Below are 12,550 nucleotides of genomic sequence, written 5' to 3' on the forward strand. Positions count from 1 at the left end.
CTACTTCCTCAACCCTGCCCATTAAAAAAGTGCAGGAGGCAAGCAGGGGCCTCAGAAAAGAGAACCATAACAATCATGAACTCCTCTTGTACTAATGGACAACTACCAACAGCATTGAAAAAGAAAGCAGTGTGTCCTTTGCTAAAGAAGAACAACCTCGACCAGGACAAGTTCAAAAGTTACCAACCAGAATCGAACATCCTATTTCTAGGAAAAAGTAGGAAAAGTCTGCGCAATTGGCTAGAAAAGAAACACTTGCTAGATCCGTGTCAATTTGGATTCAGACCCAGTTACGGAATGGAGACAGTCCTCAAATTCCTACTACATGATTTTCACAGAAACACTGACAGGGAATCTGCCTTGGTGTTATCGTATTCCTTGATTTATCAGCTCTTTTGGACCACAACATCATGCTAGCACGACTGGCAGAAACAGGTATCAGTGGCATAGTACTTGCCTGTATCAGATCCTATCAGATACGCAACTGCCTATACTATTCAGCAGCACCACATCGGTACTGACCTGGAGGGTAACACAAGAATTGATATTGTTGCCTATTTTGTTTAATATCTACCGTAAGCCACTAGCTGAGCTGATTCAGTTGATGGATACTCAGGTCTACATCTATGTGGATAAATGCAGCTACTCATACCCATTGAGAACCAGACTTACCTACAGCCCTGAATAAACTGACTACCTGTTTAATAGCAATTCAAGAGCGGGCTAAAAACAATATTGCCTGAGCTCAAATAAAACTGAGCTTCTGTGGGTTCCTAACACAAGCAGATCACATATATGACATCAAAATCCCTTTTAGGAACCATGAACTCCACTCTTAAATCACAAGTCAGGACCCCTGGGGTACAAATGACTGCAATATTGGCATGTATTCCCTAAATCCAAGCATCTTTCAGGAGCTGCCTCTAGCATCTATGAAAACTATCCTGTCTCTGTCTGTACATTGAGAAGGCAAGCCTTGTCATAGTGGTTCACATAACATCAAGATTGGGTTACTGTAATGCACTCTATATTGGTCTAGGTACAAAGGGTTTGCACTGGTTCAAATTGATTCAGAATGATTGACAGAAGATTGTAAGTGATATGATCACATTATACCATTTCTGCAGAAACTTCACTGGCAACCAAGATAATACAAAGCTAAATTTAAAACTCTGTGCCTGATCTCCCTCTACACTCTTCCAAGTTTGCTAGGTTCTCCCAAAGAAATATCCCTAACCACACGCTTTCCAAAGAAAATCACATGATGCAACACCCACCTGCAAGCTTTCTCTCAAGTAGACTCCATGCCCTGCCAGACTTACTTTAAATAAAGCCTTACTAGTTCTACTTCAGGATGGAGGTGAAAGCTTGGCTGTTCTCCCAAGCCTTTAATGGAAGAAGCAACTAACTAGCCAGTCAATATACGAGGACCAATACTGACTGCACATACTGTAACAGGATCAGCTTATCCAATCCTACTCAAGCTAAAATCATTTTCATGCACCTTTTCCGACTCCATGTGCAATGTTTCCTTGAATTAGAAGATAATGGTGATGATCTAACTCCTGTTATTCTATTTTAACTGTCTATATCAGGTGCTGTCAATGCAGTTCTCAAGACACACCTAGCCAGTCAGGTTTTCAGGATGCCCACAAAGAATATACATGAGAGAAATTGGCACACAAAAGATGTAGTGCATGTAAATCTCTCATATGCATATTCATTGTGGGTATCCTGAAAACTTGACTGGCTAGATGAGTCCCAGGGTCTAAACTGAGAACTACTGGTCTATATGTTCCATTTCCACTTACACACTGTGCTGCCCATTAAGATGCTTTAATGTGCATTGTGTTGACACCGGAAGCAGCATACTATACCATAATGTATATAGTCATCTCAATATTTGTACTGCTATAATTATCTATTCCATATGTTTAGCTTATTCTTCAGTAAATGGCCTTGGCTGAATTTATTCAAAAAGGTGATAAATCCTAAGAATTACATATAATCTATTGGTCAGTTCTATCCATTTGTTCTGCTTGTATACCAATATTCAATAGGATTTAAAAAAAATCACACTGTAAGCAGGCATGAAACACCAAAACTAGCTTTACACTGTTGTTACAATGTACATTAAAACCAGCTTGCAAATTTAACCATTTAACATTTGTAAAGCAAAGCTACTTACCTGCAGCAGGTATTCTCTGAGGACAGCAGGTCTTATATTCTCACAAGTGGGTAACGCAGGCCGCATTGCCCAGTCTGGATCTTATGACAAGCATAACAAGAGTTTTGTGGAGCACGAGACACGCTCCACCACGCATGAGCGAGTGCCACACAAATGCAGTCACCTCAGTTGAGTATAACAGCAAAAAAGGAAAAATAATAAAGGAGACAACTCCAAGGGGAGGTGGGAGGGATTGTGAGAATATAAGGTCTGCTGTCCTTGGAGAATACCTGCTACAGGTAGGTATCTTTGCTTTCTCTGAGGTCAAGCAGGCCTATCTATTCTCACAAGTGGGGAATCCCTAACATCCAGCCTCACCAAAAACAACAAACATTGGTCAACTGGACCTTGCAACAGTGAGGAAAATACTCAGATAAACCTGAAACTATACACACTCTGAAAGATTCTGCAACACTGTCTGTCCGATTCGACTGCAAACGTCTGGTATCCCACTCAAGGCAGTGGTGAGATGTGAATGTGTGGACTGAAGACTACGTCGCAGCCTTGCAAATTTCTTCAATGGAGGCTGACTTCAAGTGGGTTACCGACACAGCCACGGCTCTAACATTGTGAGCTGAGACATGACCCTCTAGGGCCAGCCTAGACTGGCTGAAAGAAATGCAATACTACTACTACTACTACTATTTAGCATTTCTATAGCGCTACAAGGCCAACCAATTAGAAATGGTGTGTTTCCTGATGGCGACCACCATCCTGTTGGGATTAAAAGAAATAAAAAGTTGAGTGGACTGTCTGTGGGCCTGGTCCGCTTCATGTAGTAAGCCAATGCTCTCTTGAAATCCAAGGTGTGCAAGGTGCTTTTGCCAGGATGGGAGTGAGATCGGGGAAAGAATGTTGGCAAGACAATCGACTGGTTCAGATGGAACTCCGACACCACTTTCGTCATGAACTTAGGGTGCGTGCGGAGGACTACTCTGTTGTGATGAAACTTAGTATAAAGTGTATCCATCCCTAAGGCCTGAAGCTCACTGACTCTACCAGCTGAAGTAACCACCACCAAGAAAATGACCTTCCAGGTCAAGTACTTCAGATGGAGAGTCTCTCGCTCCACAAAGCACTTGTTACGCTTGTCATGATCCAAACTGGGCAACGCGGCCTGAATTACCAACTTGTGAGGATAGGCCTGCTTGTCCTTGGAGAATGAGATTTAGTAGCTTATCTACTCAGATTAGACACATAAGAATCAGTGGCATAATTTCAGCCAGGTAGCCCCTGCAGTGTCTTTTGGGAAATGTATCTTGCACTTTTTTTTTTTAATGAATGGTCTTGGATGTTTACACGTTTGATGGCTATGGTTTTTGGAGTGTAGTTTTTTTCTTTGACCAATGATTGATTATGCTCTTACCCAACATGTATTGGGCACTTTATGGGCCTGTGAGCATGCTGAAAGCTTTTAACACCCAACAACACTGTACTGCTTTCCTAAACAATGCTATAAGCTACTTAGGGCACAAATGCAGTAGAGGAAGTAAGGAAGAGAGTACTGGAAATGAACAAAGACGCAATACCTGAGGAACAACCCCAATAGCTTTCCTGAGACTTTCCAAGCTGATATCCTGTATGTTCTGACCAGCCACATATATGTTTCCCTTCTGAGGTTCATAGAAGCGAAACAACAACCTCACGAGTGTGCTTTTACTAAAATTTAAGAAAATAGTTTGGTTATCAAAGAGCCTAAGAGCACCGCAGAACAAAAATGCTGTTCAAGGAAAGCAAACTAAAATGCCTGTCTCTCGATACATCACTTGCCATTTCAAAAATATTCATAAGGGTGGGCCACCAAAAAGTGTATTTTGTATTTTAGTTCCTCCCTCCCCTTGATTTTAGTGTGCACATGCACACACAAAAATTAGCAGGTACTGAACAAAAAAAAGCACTTGCCTAATCTATAACCAACTCTGAAATGACTGCTAAAGTCACAACTTTTGTCACATGTACATTGCAAAAAAACTGAAAAGGAAACCTTTTTTTCCTATAACTATTCTATTCTAGTTACATTTGCTCATGCCTCATCTATGTTAGGTTGAGGCACATTATAACCAAGAAATAGCCAAATATATGTTTCCCAGTATTCAAAGTAAGTTATAGGGTCACCGCATCTCAAAAAACATATAGTGGAATTAGAAAAGGTTCAGAGAAGGGCGATGAAAATGATAACGGGGATGGGATGACTCCCCTATGAGGAAAGGCTAAAGCGGCTGGGGCTCTTCAGCTTAGAGAAAAGGCGGCTGAGGGGAGATATGATAGAGGTCTATAAAATAATGAGTGGAGTTGAACAGGTAGATATGAAGCGTCTGTTTACGCTTTCCAAAAATACTAGGACTAGGGGGCATGCGATGAAGCTACAATGTAGTAAATTTAAAACGAATCAGAGAAAATTTTTCTTCACTCAACGTGTAATTAAATTCTGGAATTCGTTGCCAGAGAATGTGGTAAAGGTGGTTAGCTTAGCAGAGTTTAAAAAAAGGTTTGGACAGCTTCCTAAAAGAAAAGTCCATAGACCGTTATTGAATGGACTTGGGGAAAATCCACTATTTCTGGGATAAGCAGTATAAAATGTTTTGTACTTTTTGGGGGATCTTGCCAGGTACTTGTGACCTGGATTGGCCACTGTTGGAAACAGGATGCTGGACTTGATGGGCCTTTAGTCTTTCCCAGTATGGCAATACTTATGTACTTATGGAAGGTAACAAATGCATAACTTCCTTCTCTTTCAGTTTTTGGAACTTATAAAAAAACTGGCCAGTCTTGGTGTGGGGACAAAGGCAGCACAGGTACCTATTTACTGGCCAAGTGTCACCACTAAAAGTGTAAAGTACACGTTTAAAAGGTAAGGTTACTAAATAGTAAGCCTAACTGTAAACATATAAGCATCAACACGGTGGCTAGTCTCACATATATTCAGTGGAAACTGTCACTGAATATGCGAATAACGGTTAAGTACCAGCATTTAACTTTAGACGCTGGCCAGCTCCTTTGAATATGGGTACATAATATTTTTAAAAATACAGCCAGTTAAAACCACTAATGATTACAGGTAGAGGACAGACAGACTTGGGCAGCGACAGTAATTATAAAGAATCCCCACAGAGTCTGTGGCATAGCATTGGATTTTAAACCCCATTACCCATACTCAGTTTCAGCAGTTTCTCATTTTCAGCACTTGCTGAGAGTTGAAAGATCTCAGAAGATAACATTCCTTGCTATAGCTTTTAAATTGGCAGTGCCTTTCTTGATCAGTTCTCCTGCCAAATACGTTAGCTGTCACCTCTGACATGCCTGAACCCTTCAAGCACAGATGAGCAGAAAACTGAAACATGAATCAATCTCTTGTGATGCAGTGCTATAAGCAAACCACAGGGCCATTCAAGTGTTGTCAAAAATCACACTGTTCTTGAAAGGACTTATGAACACTCAACCAATTTAAAAGATAAACTTAAAAACACTCACCCTGACCCACTACCTCCCACAATTGCCACTTTCTTTCCAGCTGGGACATCAAATGACACACCATTCAAGACTTTTTGTCCCTCAAGGTATTCAAAGCATACATTATCAAAGCTGATAGCTGCAGTCTGAGGTGTTATCTGAAGTGGAGGAGCCAGTTCTTTGTTCTAAATGATTAGAAAAAGAAAAAAAAAAAATGATTACTCTTTGCAACAATGACTTGTTTCCTAATCTATACCAGAACCAACCAATATTGATCCCTTCTGATTTGATTATTTTATCATATTATCATTATTGAACATTACACTTTTTCCTACTCTCACTTGTATGTTATGTGTTACCAGTAAAAAAAGGCCCGTTTCTGGAGCCAATGAAATGGGCGCTAGCAAGGCTTTCCTCTGCCCCCCCCCCCCCACCCAACGCACCTTCGTTGTTAGTGACGCCATTGTGCCGCCGTGGTCGCCGTCGATGTGTGACTCTGCCCCCCCCCACCCAACGCACCTTCGTCATCAGTGACGCCATTGCGTCGCCCTGGCCGCCGTCGATGTGAGTGAATTGCTCTGCCCTCAACGTCATAACGTTTGACGCAAGGGCGGGGCCCCAAGACTGTGTTTTTCGTGGCTTCAGAGCTTCGAACTTTGGCTTCAGTGACGTCAGACAATAGAACGTTGAGGGTGAGTTTTATATATATAGATCATTTTATTTACCCTACCCTCCTGTTATTCTTGTACATTAATTGTAACAATATGCTGAACCTCTTACTCTTTTAATGGTGATGCCATTGCTATATAATGTAAGCCACATTGAGCCTGCAAATAGGTGGGAAAATGTGGGATACAAATGCAGCAAATAAATAAATAAATAATTGGTTTACAGCACTGAAAAATGACCAACAATGAAATGCATGAGATTACAGTAGAGGTGAGGAGGACTTTTCAGTTACATGCAACTCTTTCATCCAACCTGTTGTTTTTTGTTTGTTTTTTTTAGTGGTAGTTGTTTTTTGGAAGTTTTAAAAGACAAGTGACAAGTAATAGCTTTTAAGGTTTGACCCTAACATAGTAACATAGTAGATGACGGCAGAAAAAGACCTGCACGGTCCATCCAGTCTGCCCAACAAGACATCTCATGTGTGCTACTTTTTGTGTTTAACCTACTTTGATTTGTACCTGTGCTCTTCAGGGCACAGACCGTATAAGTCTGCCCAGCACTATCCCCACCTCCCAACCACCAGCCCCTCCTCCCAACCACCGGCTCTGGCACAGACCGTATAAGTCTGCCCAGCACTATCCCCACCTCCCAACCACCAGCCCCTCCTCCCAACCACCAGCTCTGGCACAGACCCTATAAGTCTGTCCAGCCCTATCCCCGCCTCCCACCACCAGCTCTGGCACAGACCGTACAAGTCTGCCCAGCACTATCCCCGTCTCCCAACTACCAGTCCCGCCTTCCACCACCAACTCTGGCACAGACCCTATAAGTCTGCCCGGCACTATCCCCACCTCCCAACTACCAGTCCCGCCTCCCACCACCAGCTCTGGCACAGAACGTATAAGTCTGCCCAGCACTATCCCCGCCTCCCACCACCGGCTCTGGCACAGACCATATAGGTCTGCCCCGCACTATCCCCACCTCCTAACCTCCAGCCCCGCCTCTGCTATCCAATCTCGGTTAAGGTTTGACCCTAACATTTTCAAATTTTACCACATATCTCCAGGAAAGGAAGTGCTTATTTGTAAGTAAATTAATGGAAACACTTTTAAAACCGAGAATAGTAAAGTTTTTGGAATCCAATGGATTACAGGACCTGAGGCAACATGGTTTTACTAGAGGCAGGTCTTTTCAAACAAATCTGATTAATTTCTTTGACTGGGTGACCAGAGAATTGGATCGAGGGAGAATGCTGGATATGGTGTATTTAGAATTTAGGCGAGTCAAAAGAAGTGGAGCACATAAATAAAAGTTGGAACCAGGTGATTCTTTATTATACTCAGCAGCTGTAAACATGGGAAACTGTCTCGGCACAGGCATGTGCCTGCTTCAGGGGTTAAATCTCTAAAAACAGAAATAAAAACAAGAAAATGAATACCTTAATAAAATAAACACTATGTCTTTAAACAAAGTATTGGAACACCAGAGAAATATCAATGATCAGTGAGAAAATGTGGTCTAAACGGTTCATATTTGTGATTCAGAGCCTGAATAGTGGTTTCGTCGGTTAATAGTGTTTTATACACATACTAATGTGTCTATGAAACAAACATCGCTATTATGCAATCTTCTAAAGTAATTTAGGAGGACATATGATACATGAATATTAAGCATACAAAAATGTGCTCTGTTCAACATAAGAAACATACCTTGTGTAATATTAACAAGTGTTGCGAAGTGGAATCAAAAACTGGTTCTATATTCAGTAATTCCTTTGTAAGCAAACTCAGTGGGGCTCAGTGAGTCAAAATGTCACTGAAGATAAAAAAACAGAGGTCAAAAATCACTCGAAGAGATGCTAGTCCATGCTTTTGTAATTAAGGATCTTTATATCTGATATTGCTTTTTAAAAGTGTCGGAAGATCTTTGCCGCCAAGTGATTGTAGAAAATAGTCAATCCATGTGATAGAAAACTATCCAACTGAAACATTTTTGGGCATATATAAAGAGCCGTTAGAACTAATAAAACCTGACGTTACAAGCTACCAGTTAGCACCATTCAATTTATATTGTTGCTTACTGACTGTTTGAAATAGCATACTAAAAACACAACAATTTAATCAACCGAGTCTAACTGTATTATTTATCTTTAATGCAACATCGACAGCTAGATAAGCACACATAAGGCAAAAAAAACAATCAATAAATATAAAAGGCGAGTGTCTTACTCACTCGCAAATGCGCAGTAGAGACCTTCTCTGCCCCGCCCCCGCGTCAATATGTGATGACGGGGGCGGAACAGAGAGGGTCTGTACTGCGCATTTGCTAGGGAGGGACACCGCCGTCGCTAACGCTCCCCCCACCTGGAGTCGCCGCCGCCACCCACCTTCCACCCGGTCGGGCCCTCGCTCCGCTACTGAAACAGCGAGGGTCCGGGAACGCAGCACTGAGCTCTGCTGAGCTGCCGTTGGCCTTCCTTCTTCTTTTCTGCCTGTGTCCCGCCCTCGACGACGTTACGTCACACGAGGGCGGGACAGGCAGAGAAGAAGGAGGAACTTGGAAGGCCGACGTCGGCTACTCAGCAGAGCTCAGTGCTGCGTTCCCGGACCCTCGTTGTTTCAGTAGCGGAGCGAGGGCCCGACCGGGTGGCGACGGCTCCGGGGGGGGGGGGGGGGGGGCGCGAATTCAGAGGGGGAGGGGCAGCGGTGAACTCGGCGGCGCGGGGGGGGGGCTTTCAACCCCCCCCCTTCCTATAATAGCCCGTTTTTACGGGCTCAAAGGCTAGTGTTTATAATATGGTGTAAGGAAGATAAATACTTACGTAAAAGACATAAGGCGCAGAGCATCTCGCTAAGAGACTAAACAGCTGACTCTAAGATAAAACGTTCTTTAAATTGAAAAAAAAGCACGAAAAGCGACATAGGCAATGAATAATAGTGTTACTTCCTATATGCATAACAAGATCAGACATCAGAAGTAAAAAAAAATCACTCAAAAGGAAGCTAATTTATACCTTTTCAACTAAAGATCTTTATCTGATATATTTATCGTCATGCGAAGACACAGACTACAAACGGCTGGGCTATGGTCGGGCCCAAGGCACTGGATACACCAGACGTTGGTATCGGTACCCGAGATGGTCCGGTTGCACCGAGTACAACGTTTGAAGCCGCTGGGTGTCTTCGACGACATGGAAGGAAAAAACGGCTTCGGCAAAAATCAAAAGACGCGATCATGTCTGTTAAAAGAAAAAAGGGCACGAAAAAAAGGGAACAAGCCGGCCACGTCGAAAAAGAAAACTACGGGGAAAGTTTTTTTTTTTTTTTAAACAATAAATGGTACTAAAAGAAAAGAAAAAAGAAGGCAAAAGCCGCAAAGTGAAAAAGACTCTTTCCTGGGCCTGAGAGGAGTGGGGAAAAACACGACCGCACTTCAACACGGAGAAAAAAAATAACTGAGCGGGAACGCTCACGTGATGGGCAAGATATCGGCTACGCATGCGCAGTGCGCGCTGCACGCACTCCAGAAGGCTCTGGCAAGATTTTTTAAAATATTTTGCTTGCAAAAATGCCGGTTCCCGGGCCGATGCAGACATCGACCCACATGTGAGAACAAGAAGCCTGCTTGTCCTCGGAGAAGGCAGCTACTAAAATGGTCACTTGTCTTCAACATAAAGCATATGGGTAAAAACTTAAAGATCCTTAGGAAAAAAGGAGGGAGAGGGGAGATATCATAGAGATTTAAATAAACACGCGGCATATATGCACAGGAGGCGAGTCTCTTTCAATTAAAAGGAAGCTTTGGAATGAGGGGGCACTGGATGAAAGTGAAAGGGGATAGATTCATAGTCCACAGCCGCTGCCTTGATTTTCTCTCCTCTCATGCCATCCTCGATCCGCTTCAATCCGGTTTTCGCCCTCTTCACTCGACAGAATGACTTCACTTGGAGTTATCTTTGACTCCTCTCTCTCCTTCTCTGCGCATATCCAGCAGATAGCCAAGACCTGTCACTTCTTCCTCTTTAACATCAGCAAAATTCGCCCTTTCCTCTCTGAACACACCATCTGCACTCTCGTCCACGCTCTCATTACCTCTCGCCTTGACTACTGCAAATTACTCCTCACCGGCCTCCCACTTAGCCATCTATCCCCCCTTCAATCTGTTCAGAACTCTGCTGCACGTCTCATATTCCACCAGAACCGATATACTCATATCACCCCTCTCCTCAGGTCACTTCACTGGCTTCCGATCAGATACCACATTCAATTCAAGCTTCTCCTTCTTACCTACAAATGCACTCAGTCTGCTGCCCCTCACTATCTTTCTACCCTCATCTCCCCTTACGTTCCCGCCCGTAACCTCCGTTCACAGGATAAATCCCTCCTCTCAGTACCCTTCTCCACCACCGCCAACTCCAGGCTCCGCTCATTCTGCCTCGCCTCACCCTATGCTTGGAATAAACTTCCTGAGCCCTTACGCCAAGCCCCCTCCCTGCCCGTCTTCAAGTCTTTGCTTAAAGCCCACCTCTTCAATGCTGCGTTCGGCACCTAACCCTTACCGTTCAGTGAATCCAGACTGCCCCAATTTGACTGCCCCTATCGGACCGACCGTTCACTTGTCTATTAGATTGTAAGCTCTTTGAGCAGGGACTGTCTCTCTTTGTTAAATTGTACAGCGCTGCGTAACCCTAGTAACGCTCTAGAAATGTTAAGTAGTAGTAGTAGATTCGGAAGTAACCTGAGGAAATACTTCTTCATGGAAACCATGGTGAATTTGTAGAACAGCCTCCTGGTGGCAGTAGTGAAGATGAAAACAGTATCTGAATTCAAGAGCTTGGGACTAGTACATATGATCTCTAAGGGAGTGATAGGGAGAGTAGACAGCATGGATGAGAAGACTAAATAGGCCATATGGTTTTTATCTGGCTAAATTTTTCTATGTTCCTATGTTTTCATAATCTACTGAACAGATCCTTCAGTGTTCATGCATTTATACAGTGGATGAACTAGATGGTTATAAAGTAATGAAACAGAAAATACATGAAAACAGTTACCTTGATTCTTGTGTCCACACTAAGAAGTGTAAATAAGGCATTCATGTCTATCAGTGCTTGTCTAGTCTCTCTGTACACCGTTCCCAGGAAGTTCAGGGGTAAAGAAAGCTGGAAGAGCAGTCCATTTACCATGACCAGGTCCCCAATTGTAAGGTTACCTTATAACGGAGATAAAATGAAGATTTTACAAAGGGCTCCCATGATAGCTACAAGTAGATATTCCTTACCGGACACATCTAAGGATGAATGCTAATGCTCCAATTTTCATAACAAAGATATGCTAAGATATCTGAATTGACCAGAGTAAGCCTTTAATGGTGACAATTTTCAGGAGGTTTAGTATTTGTGGATCTTGTGGTCAGTTTTCAAGGACAAACACTGCTGGTAATTTCCCTTTGAAGTGTGCCAACGTTTTCACCTGTTCTGTCTGCAGGCAGCAGGATGGGCAGACCACCACAAGAATATTTGAAAAATCAAATATACTATGTTGTTTACTCCCCTGACCTAACTGCACCCTCTCACACCCGGAAACATTTTTTTCCATCCAACTGAAAGTAAACACACGGGAGGTAATTTTATAACAAGACACCTATGCGGAATGAAAAACCAAAAGATTATATTGGCTGCATAAATTAGACAAGATCTATATGCCTTTATAAAATAGGCACCCAGAATCCGCCCCGGTGGCACATACCTTCTCTGAAAGGGGTTGCAAACGTGTGCATGTTTTCTACATATATCTCTCCCTATTTTATAAGTTACATGCATACATCACAACTCTACCCCTGCTCTCCACTCCCAGGAATGCCTCTGCATAACACCTACATTTATACATCTGTATTCAACTGCAGAAAATGCTCTATGGAATTACCCCATTGTGAAAGCAAGAAATGCAGTCAGAGACCAAGAAAATGTGCCAGAAATATTTCCAATCCTTTTGGGCACCACAGGCTGAATTAAAATGAATTTTCAAGCACACCTTGGTAAGTTGCCTCTATATGTTATGAACTCCAGAAGAAAGCTCTCTGGCACGACGCAAGTACTTTGCGAAACACTAGCTGTAAATTTGAGAGCCTGAGATCATAATCCACATACCTCGGCTTACGAGTACGCTTAGGAGTGGTTTCATCGCTTATTAATGAAGTCATGGT

At 42.9% G+C, this 12,550-nt stretch overlaps 1 protein-coding gene across 2 annotated transcripts in view; it reads right to left on the reverse strand.

Moving 5' to 3' along the window:
• ABCB7 (ATP binding cassette subfamily B member 7) overlaps nt 1-12,550 on the reverse strand; it is a 183,507-nt gene that overhangs the window by 35,894 nt on the left and 135,063 nt on the right. For both annotated transcript variants that reach the window (XM_030208818.1, XM_030208819.1), the window contains exons 10-12: nt 11,400-11,557; nt 5,699-5,862; nt 3,757-3,886 (exon numbers count right to left, since the gene is read on the reverse strand). In XM_030208818.1, the coding sequence (XP_030064678.1) occupies nt 3,757-3,886; nt 5,699-5,862; nt 11,400-11,557 (452 nt within the window). The remainder of the gene's footprint in view (nt 1-3,756; nt 3,887-5,698; nt 5,863-11,399; nt 11,558-12,550) is intronic.

Source organism: Microcaecilia unicolor, chromosome 7 (genome assembly GCF_901765095.1).
Source record: "Microcaecilia unicolor chromosome 7, aMicUni1.1, whole genome shotgun sequence".
Taxonomy (NCBI): Eukaryota; Metazoa; Chordata; class Amphibia; order Gymnophiona; family Siphonopidae; genus Microcaecilia; species Microcaecilia unicolor.